Here is a 17,517-nt window from a genome sequence, read left to right on the forward strand (position 1 = left end):
TTGTAACAGAGTATTTCTACATTACAGTATTGAATCCTTAACTCGAGCAAGAAATGTGAGTACTTTTCCCACCACTGATGGAAGCTTACTTCTCTCGCACAATCTGGCAACACCGGGAGGCAGCCAGTCGGACAGAATTGACTGTAACACCAGACGGTTTGTTTACGCAGAGCCACCAGAAGCTAACTGTTAGCTGCTAACAGAACAACAACAACGTTTTATACCTTTAATTAACTAATTAACTAATTAAGTCACTCAGTCATCATGAAGCCCGCGGTGGACGAGATGTTTCCAGAAGGAGCAGGTCCTTATGTGGATCTAGACGAGGTGGGTTGAACTGATGCTATGCTAATGCTATGCTATGCTAGTTAGCTTATCGTGACCTGTTAGCCCTAACCACAGTCATGGATGAACTTCAACCTGGTGTTTGCACTTTCTCCCTTCCTGCTCCCTACATCTACATAAAGGTTCATATTTCAAATATAAAGTGTTTACCTCATGACCACGGATGTTATTATTATGTACGGGTCCTCAGATGTACCTGTATCTTCACTATTGTTCAATAAAAGCATTTAAATCTGATCGGTGGCCATTTTATCCGTAGTCGCTCCATTATGCTTTCATATTCGTGACCCTATCGGTTGGGAGGTGTATTGCACTCCTCTGATACATTATAACTCTATGAGAAAATGTCCACCGATCGGATTAAAATGCTTTTTATTAAATAATACGGCATATAAAAGGTACTTCTGATGACCCGTACATAATTATAACATCCGTGGCCATGAGATAAACAGTTTATAAATTGAAATATGAAGGTTTATGTAGATGTACGGAGCAGAAAGAGAGAAAGACACCAGGTTGAAGTTCATCCATGACTGCCATGTTTCAGGGTTACATCATATCATAGAATGACTTCATGTTTCAATGAATGGCGGTAAACTAAATGAATTGTTAAATGTGTCCTTGATATTACAGCATCTGGCTTTAACTTTGGTGAGAGGCGATTTTCCCATGAATTAATTTAATTACATTTAATTGTAGGAAGACTTTAAATTAAAGGACATGTTGGATAATTTATTTGAATACTTTATTAACAGTTTGCAAAGACAATCACAGTGAAGTACAGTTCAATACAAGGTCTATTGAGAGGATTTAAAACCCAAGAAAGCACTATGGCTTGTTTCCATTGGGGTCCTTTGTACTCAATTAATCAGAATAATAATCCTGTCTAGACAAGGAACAGCAGACTAGAGAGAGATGGGCATTGAATTGTCCTCCTAAAATAATTTAATTGAACCTTCTAAATACATGTATTATATATATTTCTCTCTACTTGTGTGTCTGACATTAAAGAGGAAGTAAAAAACCTAAGATGTCCTCAAACCACTGGTTGTAATATTCTGTGTTGCAGGCAGGGGGCAGCAGTGGCCTACTCATGGACCTGGCAGCCAATGAAAAAGCAGTACACTCAGATTTCTTCAATGGTACACACACAACACCCCACACAACACACACACACACACACACACACACACACACACACACACACACACACACACACACACACACACACACACACACACACACACACACACACACACACACACCACACCACACACACACACCCCCCACACACACACACACACACACACACACACACACACACCACACACACACACACACACACACACACACACACACACACACACACACACACACACACACACACACACACACACACACCACACACACACAAGCTGTCCACAAACCTACATGTGGGGTGTAATATATTAGATTTAAATGGACATACTATATTCTCTGTATTTAAGTTGGACTAGACAGTTTGGTGATGGGGAGACACCTTTTTTTGGTTAAAAAGCAACTGGTCTGGGAAAGCATTACTCTAAACCCTACACACACAAGCTGTCCACACAAGCTGGTGCTACGAGCTTGTAGATTTTCAACTGAAATGATATGTATTTGTCCGTGGACCCCCCCCCCCCCTTTTTGAAAATATTTTAGTTTCAGGGATTTGCATACATTTTCACGATTTTCTTATTCTAAAAAATATCAGATGTACAAGCTCTTAGCGTGGCTAAGCTTGTACATCTGATATTTTTGAATAGCCAAATAAATGTTAAAATGACACAGATGCTTTCCCGGTCTTAATGGATTAACAAAGTTTAGGTAGCCTATGAGAACAGTCGTGATGTTTTGCTAGAAGTTGTTTGTAATGTTTCTAACTCTAGGGGTCAGAACAGCTGTTGGTCTTTCTGTCTGTTTTAGTCTCACTTTGCAGACGGGGCTGTCCCTCACCCTGACTCATAACCTGTTCACTTCACATGTAAACTTCAAGTTACATGGGAAGTCACACACAGACAGACAGACAGACACAGACAGACAGACAGACAGACACACACACAGACACACTTGGGCATATCACATTATGCACAAACACACATACTGTATACATACAGATATTTATTATACAGTATAGTGTATTTATATAGATGGGCACACACATACATCAACATCCTTAGACAAAAAACGCCAACCGGAACACTCGCCCCAAAACGCACTCGCCCCCATTTTTTGCATGCAAAACACGCTCGCCCCCAGCGGTTCTTGTATTTTTGTCTCCTACGTCCGTCCGTCCGTCCGTGTGTCCTTGTGTCCGTCCGTCCGTCCGTGTGTTACCAGATAATCTCCGGCACTGTTGGCCCGGTCGCTGCGAAACTTTGCACACACACTCCCTGGATGCCAATTCAGAACCTCTGCTCCACATTTTTTCACATGGGCCTGTTATAGCGCCACCAGGAAGCCGATTTGTGCAAAACCCATTTTTCCCCATTACTCCTACAGCTTTTAACCAAACGTCATGCAAATGGTACACAATGGCCCTCATTTATCAACGCAGTGCAGCCCAAATAATGGGCGTACGGCGAGATCACCGCACCTTTCGGCATTTATCAATATATCCTGACGTGGGCTTCATCCTACCATACGCTGAGATCTCACGTCTGGTCGAGACCAGTTGTTGACGTTGGCTGCGCCCGTTTATTCCATCCTAGACCTGCGAGCAGCATTGTCTGACTGTCTGACAGGCATCTGGACACATAATCCACTCCTAAATATATATCTACACTAATAAATAATCCCTGTGAAAATATAACATTTTATAAAGTAATTTAAACAAACTGCTTTAACAGTCATTCAGTTGCATTGGCTATTTTAAAATAACAGATCTGCAAGCTCAAAAACGGGTCGCATCGCGACGCGTTGTGAGCTTGTAGATCTGCTATTTTCAAAATATACAGCGCTTCTGCGAGCGCATTTTCGGGACTCCCGACGATCTTTTCATGGACAGTGAGGTGTACAAACTTACAGTAGCTTGTCCTATTTTATGGAGTTATGTCATAGAGAGTTTTGAAGACTACAACCTGGCTGCAGGGTTAACGATATAAACCCGACGCTCCAATCTCTTATTAACGTGGCGGCACGGAATCACTGCCGCCCGTCCGAGTCTCACAGGGAATATCCTACATGACTGCTTGTGCACTGCTCGGTATGGGTTAAATACATTAATATGCAAACGTATTCCATTCATGGCGATGTGATTGGTATCATAATATGTCATTCATGTAGGCTACAAGCCTACGTGACAAAGATTGTACCGGTACGGATTACATGAAAAACACGTGTGTGTGTGTGTGTGTGTGTGTGTGTGTGTGTGTGGGTGTGGGGGGAAACTCTTTCTTATTGGCTTTTCATGATGATGTCTTTGGTCGTATTCTGGTTCTTCAATCTTCATGTCGTAAAATCAGGGCGTTTTGAGAATATTTAAGGGCGTGTTATTTAAATGACGCTCGTTTTCAGACGTGAGATTTATCAAAGCTCCAACCTGATATACGCCAGGATCGGCTGTATAGGATCCTTTGATAAATGTGACTTCGACGTTGGTGTACGGCCGAATATATAGAAAAATATACGCCGGTTTATACGCTGCATTGATAAATGAGGGCCAGTATCTCTATAGATCTGTCCCATTTCCCATATTCCATCCTCATTGGCTAAGGTTGGCTTCCAAAATGTGCAGGATTGGTCCGTTCTGAACAAAATGCCTCAAATCATGAACGCAGCTTGCGATTTCCGTGAAATTTCACAAACACATTCCCACTAGGCCGAAGAAGAAATGCCACCATTTTCACATTGGCCTGTTGTAGCGCCACCATCAGGTCTAATATGGCAAACCACATTTTTGGAATCAATCATGAATGCAGTGTCCGATTGGCGTGAAAGGCCTAAGAATCAATGGCACCCTTTTCACATTGGCCTATTATAGCGCCACCAGGAGGCCACAATAACGTACCTGACCTGGTGGAGACCTGTGCTCCAAGGAGCACTTTTTCTAGTAGTATTTGATTTACTGAGGTTAAGGTTAGGAATAAGGTTAGGTTTAGACATAGTTTTACTGAGGTTACATTTAGGAATAAGGTTAGGTTTAGACATAGTTTTACTGAGGTTACATTTAGGAATAAGGTTAGGTTTAGACATAGTTTTACTGAGGTTAAGGTTAGGAATAAGGTTAGGTTTAGACATAGTTTTACTGAGGTTAAAGTAATACTAGGTAACGTTTTCAACAAAACTAAAGTTAAATTGTATATCTTTTGCGAGTGGCAAAAGTTTCACAACACTCACTCCGTGAATTTCACCCCCGGAAGCCTTTTATTTATATATTTTCTATTGAAAGTGGACTGGGGGGACTTTCCCGGGGAAATGACGTTCCTGGCCAACGTCATGACGTCGTGGCCGACGTCCCCAGGAACTACCGCAACGGTTTCCTGTTTGGCCAGGAACTACCGCGCTATAACAAAAAGGAACCTCACGCTGATGTTAAGATAATGTAGGATTGGAAGATCGAAAAAGAACAGAAAAAGAAAGCACAGCTCATGGTAACTAATGCTCCACTGGCTAAGAGAAACGATCCGTAGATAGTATAAAACAATTAAAAGATCGCTTTTTGAAACGCTTCCGGCTTCCGGTGAAAACGAATGGAATTCTGGGTAATCGAGGATTACGGAAATTGTATGCAGTGACGGTAGTGACCAGCAGAGGTTGCTAAAAATCGTTATTTGGGATTCTGCATTGTACAACTTTAAGGTTAGGAATAAGGTTAGGTTTAGACATAGTTTTACAGAGGTTAAGTTTAGGAATAAGGTTTAGGTTTAGACATAGTTTTACTGAGGTTAAGGTTAGGAATAAGGTTAGGTTTAGACATAGTTTTACTGAGGTTAAGGTTAGGAATAAGGTTAGGTTTAGACATAGTTTAACTGAGGTTACGTTTAGGAATAAGGTTAGGTTTAGACATAGTTTTACTGAGGTTAAAGGTAGGGTAAGTGATTTGCGTTGGTTAAAATAATTGTTAAATAGCTCTATATTCTGATAGTACTCATTGCTATAAGTGTTTGTTCAGTATTAGGAGTCTCCTTGTCTCTCCACCTCTTTATTAAACAGAAAATGCATTTTCGTTTCAGTTTCATTTCCAATTTTATCCAACCAGGACAGAGAACTCAATCAGGATATAGATTAAACAAGTGAAATTGGAAGTGATGACACTAAGAAATGAGCAGACAAAATTTGAACTGGAACACTATACAAATTAAGCTTAAAAATGGGTACTTTCTCCTGATTGGCTGAGATTTTGACACCTACCGAAAAATGTATTTTCTGTTTATTAAAGAGCTGGAGACTCAGGGAGACATCTGTTACTGAAAAAACACTTTATAGCAATGATTACTATCAGAATATAGTATTTTAACCTTTTAACAAAAAACTTTTTGTTTTAACCAAAAAATATCACTTACCCTACCTTTAAGGTTAGGAATAAGGTTAGGTTTAGACATAGTTTTACAGAGGTTAAGTTTAGGAATAAGGTTAGGTTTAGACATAGTTTAACTGAGGTTACGTTTAGGAATAAGGTTAGGTTACACATAGTTTTACTGAGGTTAAGTTTAGGAATAAGGTTAGGTTTAGACAAAGTTTTACTGAGGTTAAGGTTAGGAATAAGGTTAGGTTTAGACATAGTTTAACTGAGGTTAAGTTTAGGAATAAGGTTAGGTTTAGGCATAGTTTAACTGAGGTTAAGTTTAGGAATAAGGTTAGGTTTAGACATAGTTTTACTGAGGTTAAGGTTAGGAATAAGGTTAGGTTTAGACATAGTTTTACTGAGGATAAGGTTAGGAATAAGGTTAGGTTTAGACATAGTTTTACTGAGGATAAGGTTAGGAATAAGGTTAGGTTTAGACATAGTTTTACTGAGGTTAAGGTTAGGAATAAGGTTAGGTTTAGACATAGTTTTACTGAGGATAAGGTTAGGAATAAGGTTAGGTTTAGACATAGTTTTACTGAGTTTAAGGTTAGGAATAAGGTTAGGTTTAGACATAGTTTTACTGAGGATAAGGTTAGGAATAAGGTTAGGTTTAGGCATAGTTTACTGAGGTTAAGGTTAGGAATAAGGTTAGGTTTAGACATAGTTTACTGAGGTTAAGGTTAGGAATAAGGTTAGGTTTAGACATAGTTTTACTGAGGTTAAGGTTAGGAATAAGGTTAGGTTTAGACATAGTTTTAGTGAGGTTAAGGTTAGGAATAAGGTTAGGTTTAGACATAGTTTTAGTGAGGTTAAGGTTAGGAATAAGGTTAGGTTTAGACATAGTTTTAGTGAGGTTAAGGTTAGGAATAAGGTTAGGTTTAGACATAGTTTTAGTGAGGTTAAGGTTAGGAATAAGGTTAGGTTTAGACATAGTTTTAGTGAGGTTAAGGTTAGGAATAAGGTTAGGTTTAGACATAGTTTTACTGAGGTTAAGGTTAGGAATAAGGTTAGGTTTAGACATAGTTTTAGTGAGGTTAAGGTAAGGAATAAGGTTAGGTTTAGACATAGTTTTAGTGAGGTTAAGGTTAGGAATAAGGTTAGGTTTAGACATAGTTTTACTGAGGTTAAGGTTAGGAATAAGGTTAGGTTTAGACATAGTTTTAGTGAGGTTAAGGTTAGGAATAAGGTTAGGTTTAGACATAGTTTTAGTGAGGTTAAGGTTAGGAATAAGGTTAGGTTTAGACATAGTTTTAGTGAGGTTAAGGTTAGGAATAAGGTTAGGTTTAGACATAGTTTTAGTGAGGTTAAGGTTAGGAATAAGGTTAGGTTTAGACATAGTTTTAGTGAGGTTAAGGTTAGGAATAAGGTTAGGTTTAGACATAGTTTTACTGAGGTTAAGGTTAGGAATAAGGTTAGGTTTAGACATAGTTTTAGTGAGGTTAAGGTTAGGAATAAGGTTAGGTTTAGACATAGTTTTACTGAGGTTAAGGTTAGGAATAAGGTTAGGTTTAGACATAGTTTTAGTGAGGTTAAGGTAAGGAATAAGGTTACGTTTAGGAAAACCTGGTGGCGACCGTTCCGAGGTCGCCGGATTTGACCCCGGGGGGAGTGTGTTTTGCGGCGAGCGTTCTCGTATTCCAAAAAAACAAACAGGCGTATACGTGCACGGTCGGGAGCACACACACTTTACGATAATGCGTTTTCCGTCTTGCTTGCAGCGTCGGCTACACAGCAGCACATGACCTAGAAAAGAGCTGATTGTTAAAAAGGAGTGAAGAGGTGGGCTAGCGGAGGGAAGGAGAGGGGGATGAAGGATAAAGGAGTGGAGCGGAGGGAAGGAGAGGGGGATAAAGTCACTTTATGGAGCCTGTTAGACTCAGGCTCAGCAGGACACCTCGCCAGTCAGCCTCTTTGAACACACACACACACACACACACACACACACTCACACACACAGACACTCACACGTCACACATGCACACGCCACACACACACACACACACACACACACACACACACACACACACACACAGACCTTGTGAATGTTTGTAATAAGGCTGATGTCCTGCAGCAGTGTGACGTGTCACAGACAGAGCTGTAGCGCTCGCTCACACACCGGCTTCAGATGCTCTCAATGCACTGAACGGACATAGTTGATTGTCTGTCCTGATGAAGGTCTAACGACCGAAACGTCGAATAAAGAGCTACACATGTTTTTGCAAGATCCAGACGGTGTGAGGGTCCTATTCTTTGGTTTAACCATCAGAGATCTCCTCCTAAAGTCTGCATTTTTTTTACTAACGCACCTGTAGCTAACCCTTGAGGTGTGCATCGGCCTCCTTCACAAATGCACTGAACGAGACATTATCACCTTTAATCAGACTTTAATCAGAATACCCACAGGGCTCAGTGTTTTGTCGTTATTCTGTGGGTCGATGAAAGTCGGGGAAAACGCTCACCTCAAAACATGACTAACTATTCTAGTGCCCATAGAGCACATAACTCGGACGGCGCAAGCGACACTTGGCAACGTTTCGGCACGGCAACTCGCTCGCTTTAGCTCGCCCGCCTGGTGCCTCTCGTGGCTCAAGTACGCTTGAGACGGGGCGCCTCCGACGCGGTCCAACACTATACTACTTTATACAAAACACCTTCTGAGCCCCGTGGATAGGTCAGGATGTCTTCATTAGACCAGATTCAGATTCACTTTTATTGTCACTTAGATGCACAGGTACATACATGTGAAAAACGTACGCTCGGAAGCTCCAATAATAAAACATTAAAGCATGATAAAACAACCTAAAACACTCATAAGCACTAAATAAACACAGGCAAAAAAAAACTGTTTAATCAACCAATCACTAGTCTGATTAACACATTGCATGCCAGTCGCGTAGATCTACGCGAACCTATTTAAAGCCGCAGCGTGCCAGTCGCGTAGATCTACGCGAACCGCCGATTCCCATGTTAAGTGCCCCAGGTGCACTTTCCGAATTTTTTTGATCCATTTCCGTTTCCGGTTTCCGGTCGGAAACGGAATTATTCGGGTTCCGTTTTTTTCGATCGTATCCGCTTCCTGTCTGGGATCCTGTTTAAAACTCGATTTTCTCTGGTTGTTGTTTTTCTCCTCGCTGATCACTGTTTACCGTTGATCGGCTGTAGCTTCAAGATGGCGGCACGGATTTGGAAACTGTTTTCGCTCGCCGTTTCTCACGGATCCGCTGTGTGTTTAGAACCAAATGAACGCGCACTTTTAACTTATTTAGCGAGGTCTGTGGCGACATGAAAAAAACTAAAAAACAACAATAAAACGCTGGCACTGGTGAGTACATTATGAGATTAAACTCTGGCATGGAATGTGTTAAACGTGGGTAGGTCAGTGTCTCACCCACTTAGTAGGGCTGTCCCCGACTCAGGATTTATTGAGTCGACTCAGAGTCGCTGAGTAGAGTGCTGCTTTTAAGAGTAAACACTCTTAAAAGCTCATAGCTAGGCATAATTTTTTTAAGGGTCCGTGTCCTTCATAACCTCAAAATGCTTCCAAACTTTTAGCATGCGCACCCCCCCAGTGAGTGGGGGGGGGGGGTGTTTGCTGGCTCGACTCAAGGAATGCGAGTCGACGTCAGACGCCAGGCTCCTCGACCGACGCGTCGACTTTTAGGGGACAGCCCCACTACTTAGACCAATCCATAGTCTGTTTAAAACGTGATAACGTCCCATTCGGTGCATTGACAGCATCCTAAATGGGTGTCCGGTCAGTATGAGAAGGAGTAACACACATGCACCGGCTTTCCCATACTGCCGTCACACCGCTACATGTATGTGATACATACATGCCTAATACCGCCATAGTAGTAGTAGCGTATGTAGATCAGTTGTCAAACTCATATGTTACTTTAATATCAGTGGTTTTCAAACAGTTTTCATGTCAAGGACCACCAGAATGATATGTATTTGTCCACAGACCCCCATCTCTAAATATGTTGTTCCAGGGACTCCCCAGAAGCAAAGATATGAGTAAAAAAAATGCCTTCATTTTTTAAATATATATTCAAAGATTTGCACAAATGTTCATGATTTAAAAAAGAAAAATAGCCAAAGAAATCTTAAGATGACACAGATGCGTTCCTGGTCTTAATGGATCCATGAAAACAATAGCCAGCAGTTTAAAGGCACTTCAGATGCTCAACCCAATCACCATCTAGTCTCTCCATTCAGCAGATTTTAGTATTTATGTATTTTGGGGCTTCTTGTGCCTTTACTGATAGGACAGTAGTTTTGACAGGAAATGGGGAGTGACATGCGGCAAAGACTAAAATTAATGAAAACAAAAAAAAGAGTACATTTCTAACTAAAACTGCGTATGCACACGTTAATAAAAATAAAATAAAAATCATAATGCTGGTTGTGTGCGTGTGTGTATATATATGTGTGCGTGCACGTGACTTCATAAAAAATAGCTTCCACCCCAGTTAAAAAGTGTGCACTACACCCCTGGTCAAAGATCATAACTGTTCTAAATGTGTAAAACAGAAAGACACTGGAGCCAGCCGGTCAGGAGTGGAATGAGTCGATTGTAGCGTAATTAGCGGAGAATGTATAGGAACAGCTGGGAACCTAATTTTAACCCTGTTCCCTTCTTCTTCTCCTTCTTCTCCTCCTTCTCCCCCTTCCTTTCTATTTGTCCATTTCTTGTCACTCGTTGTGTCTCTACATAATGTCTATCTGCAGACTTTGAGGACCTGTTCGATGACGATGACCTGCAGTAGTGGATGACGGCATCTGAAGAAAGTGTGTGTGTGTGTGTGTGTGTGTGTGTATGTGTGCGCAATCCCAACTGTGAAAACAGCCTCTTGAAACGAGATCTCCCATTTTCTGTATAGCCCCCCCCCCTCCTATCACTTTGCTGAAATAAAGCTTTTTGTAAAGAAAAGAGTTGTGGTCGACTTCAATCAGGTTTTTGCACTTTTTTTTTAAAGCGAATATTTGTAACTCAAATCTTTGCTTCTGGGGGATTCTACAAATGTCTTCTAAATCCTAACAGTTTCCTGAAAAACGTACGTTGCTATAATATCAGTTGTTCTCAAACCTGTTTCATGTCAAGGACCCCCAAAATGATATGTATTTGGCCACGGACCCCCATCTCAAAATATGTTGTTCCAGGGAACCCCCAGAAGCAAAGATTTGAGTTAAAAATGTTCGCTTTAAAAATATATATATATATTCAAAGATTTGCAAAGATTTTTCAAAAAAAATCTACAAGCTCATTTGGAAAAATATTGAATATGTGTGCAAATCTTTGAATATTTGCACATAAACTCAGCGGTTCTTAAACCTTTTTCATCTCAAACCCTTTTCATGTCAAGGGTCCCCAAAATGATATGTATTTGGCCATGGACCCCCCCCCATCTCAAAATATGTTGTTCCAGGGACAACGTATGTCAGAAGCAAAGATTTTAGTTAAAAATGTTCCCTTTATAAATATATATATATATTCAAAAGATTTGCCCAAATCTTATGTTTGCACATCTTTGAATATTTGCACATAATATCAGTGGTTCTCAAACCTTTTTCATCTCAAACCTTTTTCATGTCAAGGACCCCTAAAATTATATGTATTTGGCCGCGGCCCCCCATCTCAAAATATATTGTTCCAGGGACCCCCTTCAGAATCAAAGATTTGAGTTAAAGATGTCGTTAAAAAAAAAATATATATATATATATATGGAAAGATTTGCACACATTGTCACGATTTTTCTAAAATAGCAGATCTACAAGCTCATAGCGCGGCACTCTGTGCCGCGATATGAGCTTGTAGATCTGCTGTTTTTGAATGGCCAAAGTATAAAAGAATCCATCCTACCACTTTGTAAAGAAAAGTAAAAAAGAGAAGAGTTGTGGTCAACAACTTAAACCAGGTGTGTCTGCGTCCCGTACATTCCTGCTCCTGAGAACATTATTATGAGTTGAGATGGTTTTGGCTTTTTTTGTCGTGTTGGAATCTGTCCTCTCCGGCCTGGAGATTGCAGGTTTGCAGGCGCTGGCGGCAACACCTGTTAACCGAATGTAATTATATACCAGATTACAGTGTGAACATGACCACGAGATGTCTGCTTTAGGGCAGGAGAAGAGAAGACGAGAACAGAGAGACTTATCGTCCAAAAAGGTGTAAATGAATCTATTAAGACCCGGAACGCATCGGTGTACATTTTTAAAGATTTATTTGGCTATTCAAAAATAGCAGATCTACAAGCTCATAGCGGGGCACCGAGTGCTGCGCTACGAGCTCGTAGATCTGCCATTTTTGTGGAAAATCTGTGCAAATCTTTGAATATAATATGTTTTAAAGGCAAACATTTTTAACTCAAATCTTTGCTTCTGGGGGTCCCCGGAACAATATTTTTTGAGATGGGGGTCCACGGCCAAATACATATAATTGTTTTGTGGTCCCTGACATGGTAAAGTTGTAGCACCACTGATATAGCAGCATACTGTTAGGATTTAGAAAACATTTTTAGATATGTATTTGGCTGCGGACCCCCATCTCAAAATGTTAAGTTCCAGGGACCCCCCCCCCCCCCCCAGAAGCAAAGATTTGAGTTACAAATGTTTGCTTTAAAAATATATATTCAATGATTTGCACACATTTTCAAGATTTTTCAAAAAAATGCAGATCTACAAGCTCATAGCGCGGCACTCTGTGCCTGCGGCCAAATAAATCCTAATAGTGTGTTGCTATCAGTGGTGCTCCAACTTATGTATTTGGCCGTGGACCCCCATCTAAAAATATCTTGTTCCAGGGACCCCCAGAAGCAAATATTGGAGAAATTTTTCGCTTTAAAAAAATAAAATAATATATATATATATATATATATCCAAAGATTTGCACACATTTTCACCATTGAGGGTTGTATGAGCTTGTATATCTGCTATTTTTTAATAGCCAAATAAATCTTAAAAGCATGAGTTCCAGGTCTTTAATTGATTACAAAACCTGAGTGTCTGTAAAGTGAGCCACGCTAGATCATTCAGCACCTCAAAAATATATCTAATTACCAGTCTGTTTATGTAAAAACTAAAGATACTTGTCGTTACTCACTAAAGACACTATCCTTTAACGTTGTGATAATAATGTCTCACTTATTTTTTGCTGTCAATTGCTTCCTATGGTTAAAATATCTCATATAGGAACAAGAGGTCTTCTGAACATTGCAGGGGTCCAAGGACATTAATGTTTCAATATGAATCAACATTTCCTCCTTAAAGGGCTAGACCACTCTGACCTTGCCATGATGTAACTTGAAAGGTGAACAAGAAATCAAAAATAATTGCTCCATTGATTAGAAATTGATAATTCAAAATTTGCTCCTCATTATAAAACAAAAAAACAGTACAGGGTTTGGTGATGTTCTATATTGTCTGAATCAACTTTGTTTGCGTTTGTTTACGTGGTAAAAGAGAGAGAGCTGTTTTACCGTACAATGTAAGTCAATGAGGAGTCATATTTTGGAGTCATAATGAGGAGTCATATTTTGAATGATCAATTTCTAATCAATGGAGCAATTATATTTGATTTCTTGTTCACCTTTGGAGTTACATCATGGCAAGGTAACCATGCACAACCCAAACCTCTACCAAAGTGGTCTTGCCCTTTAAATGTTGGTGTACCTGCTGGCTGGAATATCCGGTAGGATGGACCCACAATATGACCAGTGTTGCCATGTCCGCTTATTATAAGCAACTTTGGGCTTGTTTTTCTGTAAAGTCGCTTGTGAATATTGATAGTTGCGGGTTGTAGGTTTTGGGGGCTTGTTTCTAAAGTGTAGTTGCTTATTTGGGGTCGCTTCCTAAATGCTGTTTAAACCTGGTTCTCAAACAGGTTCTTTTGAAAAAACTTATGTTGCTATAATCAGTGGTTCTCAAACCTTTTCCATGTCAAGGACCCCCAAAGTGATATGTATTTGGCTGCGGTCATCCCCGTCCCCCATCCCCCCCGCAAAGATTTGAGTTAAAAACGTTTGCTTTAAAAATATATATTCAAAGATTTGCACACATTTTCATGATTTTTCAAAAAATAGATCTACAAGCACGGCACTCATGGATATTTTTTTGTTTTTGTCTCATTCCTAAGCTGCTAATTTGATGACCAGCGGTTCCGGTAGGAGACACAAAGGAGACTCTTTGTGTCTCCTACCGGAACCGCTGCTGGTCATCCAATTATTGTCTTAGGAATGAGACGAAAACAGAAAAGAATGATCTCCATGGAGTGACTAATACATAGAAAACAAGTCATTTTGGGGGTGAACTATCCCTTTAAATGTGTGAGTGTCTGTATTGTTAACAAGGCTGGCAGGTCCAAACACACTTTAACTGACGGGGAAACTGTACATTATGAAATTCCTCATGTGTAGACCAGCTGTCCCTCTGTGTGTGTGTGTGTGTGTGTGTGTGTGTGTGTGTGTGTGTGTGTGTGTGTGTGTGTGTGTGTGTGTGTGTGTGTGTGTGTGTGTGTGTGTTCAGACAGAGGCTGTGGTTTGGCCCTCTAGAACTATTAAAGACTGAGAAATGCTTATGTGGCACCTTGACTCTCCTTCATTACTTCCTTCTGTTGTCTCCTATTCCCTCTGTCCTTTCCTTCATTACTTCCTTCTGTTGTCTCCTATTCCCTCTGTCCTTTCCTTCATTACTTCCTTCTGTTGTCTCCTATTCCCTCTGTCCTTTCCTTCATTACTTCCTTCTGGTGTCTCCTACTCCCTCTGTCATTTCCTTCATTACTTCCTTCTGTTGTCTCCTTAATCCCTCTGTCCTTTCCTTCATTACTTCCTTCTGTTGTCTCCTACTCCCTCTGTCCTTTCCTTCATTACTTCCTTCTGTTGTCTCCTATTCCCTCTGTCCTTTCCTTCATTACTTCCTTCTGTTGTCTCCTACTCCCTCTGTCCTTTCCTTCATTACTTCCTTCTGTTGTCTCCTAATCCCTCTGCAATTAGAAATAATCTTTTACAAGTAAAAGTCCAAAGTTTAATTGAGTAAAAGTACAAAAGTATTGGCATCAAAATGTACTTAAAGTACCAAAAGTAGTAAGTACTCATTATGCAGAATGTCCCTTTTCACAAAGTTTTCAAATGTATAAAAATCATTTGAAAATAGCAGATCTACAAGCTCACAATGCGTCGCATCGCGACACATTGTGAGCTTGTAGATCTGCTTGTAGATCTGCCGAAATGTATAGTCAGGGCTGAAGTGGTTAATGTATGTCTTGTAATAATAATCTAAATCTACAAAGTAACTAGTAACTAACGTTTTCAAATAATTGTAGTGGAGTAAAAGTACAATATTTGCCTCTGAGATGTAGTGGAGTAGAATTAAAAGTTCTAAAGTAAAAAATTACCTCAAAATTGTACTTAAGTACAGTACTTGAGTACATGTACTTAGTTACTTTCCACCACTGCTGATCAATGACCTTATAGGCCTGTCCTCCCTCTCTCTCTCTCTCTCTCTCTTTTCTCTTTCTCCTCCTTTCTCCACGTCTTCATCATCTCTCTCTCCGCTCCGGTGTGTTCCCTCCTCCCACCTTCTCTCTCTTCCTGTCTTTAATTACAGGCAGGGCTTCTGATTGGCTGGAAGGTCTCGCCCAATCGGGTGTCTAGTTGAGGCGAGATCCTCGACCCCCTCAGGAGTTCCTCTGAGAGTGTGTTTGTTTTGTGTCTGTTGGTAATTGCCTTAATGAATACTAGTGTGTGTGTGTGTGTGTGTGTGTGTGTGTGTGGGGGGGGGGGGTCTGTTTAAAACCTGCTGAATCCCTTTTCCAGGGCAGTCTTGTCAGGAGGGCTGTGGGGACAGGGTGTGTGCCACGAATCTCTTTCACACACACATACACACACACACACACACACACACACACACACACACCTGGGTGTATATATATGTACATGTAAACCCTGGGAGCACCACACTGAGCCCAGGTGGAACAAGTCTTCTAACACAACAGGATCTACAGTACAGGGACACGGACCAGAGACTGAAGGTAAGGGAGCGCGCACGCACACACACACACACACACACACACACACACACACACACACACACACACACACACACACACACACACACACACACACACACACACACACACACACACACACACACACACACACACACACACACTCAACTCACCTGCTCAAAGTCAAACTAAAGTTAAAGGGATATTTCACCCCCAAATCACATGTTTTCCTATTGATTACTCCCCCATGGAGACATGAATTCATGGATATTTTATACATTTTTGTCTCATTCCTGAGACAATAATTTGATGACCGGCAGCGGTTCCGGTAGGAGACACAAAGAGTCTCCTTTGTGTCTCCTACCTGAACCGCTGCCTACCGGTCCGCTGGTCATCACGTTGTTGGCTTAGGAATGAGAGATGAATTCAAGTCTCCATGGGGTGACTAATCAATCGAAAAAGTCATTTTGGGGTGAACTATCCCTTTAATAAATGAATGTTGGATGTTCTGTCTTGTCATGCTGACATGTTGTCTTGTTCTGATAAATGCTGAATCCTACTGTTTTTAATAAGCTGCTCAGTTTGAATTCACTTTCTTTAATGTATTGATAGTCATGTTAGTGTTGTTACTGCTTGGCCTTGAGGAGGATTTCCGTTCCACGTGTGAGCGTGTACAGTAAATGACACGTCAGGTTAACCTTTGAACCCTGGACAGTTTGTGCATTCAGGTACTTTCCAATGATTCAAGTTCAGGTTGAAGAGCAGGAGAAACACCTGAACCGTCTGTTAACGTGTTTGTCTTATAGACGACATATGGTCACTTCACAGGCGTCATTTATAGTGTTCATGACAGACCATGACAAGTGTTTTGTCATTTATTTATTTTAATTAAAAACAAACAATGGCAGAAGAATCACCAACAGCAGCAATACAAGCCTTAAGTTACCTGCAAGCTTTATGAAAGTACCAACATTTAATTTGTACCATTATTATATTCATTTATAGCAGTGGTTCTCAAACTTGTTCATGTCAAGGACCCCCAAATTGACACTTATTAGCCCCGCGGACCCCCATTTGGAAAGATATGCCAGGGGACCCCCATAAGAGAAGATTCTTACAGCTTTAGCAGTGATTCTCAGCCATTTTAATTTCAAGGACCCCCAGTTTGACATGCATTAGAGGCTACGGACCCCCATTTAATGACATTTCTATCTCTGGGACCCCAATATATATTGTAAAATCAATGTTAATCGAACCAAATGGACCCAAATGGGTCCATTTGGTTCCATTTGTACACTGTCTGAGTTACAGACCTGTACGGGTCCATTTGGTTCCATGTGTACACTCTCAGAGTTACAGACCTGTAAGGGTCCATTTGGTTCCTAACCATTTAGCTGGGGACCCCTGCAACTCCTTCAAGGACCCCTGGGGGTCCCCGGACCCCACTTTGAGAACCAATGATTTACATAGTCACCCATACACAGTATTATGGAGATCTGACGACATTTATGTATACAGAAATGTATCTAAATTCTATCATGGGTGCTGCTGGCTTGTCTGTTAGTCATGTCAGACTGGCTTCCCCACTAACGCTCTTTAAACACATTGTTATTCTGTGTCTTTTAAATAGGGCTGTAACGATACA

At 40.7% G+C, this 17,517-nt stretch overlaps 2 protein-coding genes across 2 annotated transcripts in view; both read left to right on the forward strand.

Moving 5' to 3' along the window:
* The window catches only part of LOC308077337 (uncharacterized protein), a 396,397-nt gene that overhangs the window by 224,989 nt on the left and 153,891 nt on the right, over positions 1–17,517 (forward strand). The window lies entirely within an intron of this gene.
* cops9 (COP9 signalosome subunit 9) lies at positions 136–10,784 on the forward strand. Its single transcript, XM_080418014.1, has 3 exons — positions 136–327; positions 1,415–1,487; positions 10,604–10,784. Exons 1-3 carry the CDS (start codon positions 265–267, stop codon positions 10,639–10,641), a joined length of 174 nt encoding a protein of 57 aa, XP_080274140.1. The 5' UTR covers positions 136–264; the 3' UTR covers positions 10,642–10,784.

This window comes from Gymnoscopelus braueri, assembly GCF_963280865.1.
Source record: "Gymnoscopelus braueri genome assembly, chromosome: 21".
In the NCBI taxonomy this organism is placed as follows: Eukaryota; Metazoa; Chordata; class Actinopteri; order Myctophiformes; family Myctophidae; genus Gymnoscopelus; species Gymnoscopelus braueri.

What these genes read in the sequence shown, in the direction of transcription:
- cops9 (XM_080418014.1), top strand. Translation starts at nt 265, where the DNA reads ATGAAGCCCGCGGTGGACGAGATGTTTCCAGAAGGAGCAGGTCCTTAT. An exon ending in CTTATGTGGATCTAGACGAG is followed by an intron (nt 328 to 1,414) that starts GTGGGTTGAACT and finishes TCTGTGTTGCAG; the next exon opens with GCAGGGGGCAGCAGTGGCCT. An exon ending in ACACTCAGATTTCTTCAATG is followed by an intron (nt 1,488 to 10,603) that starts GTACACACACAA and finishes GTCTATCTGCAG; the next exon opens with ACTTTGAGGACCTGTTCGAT.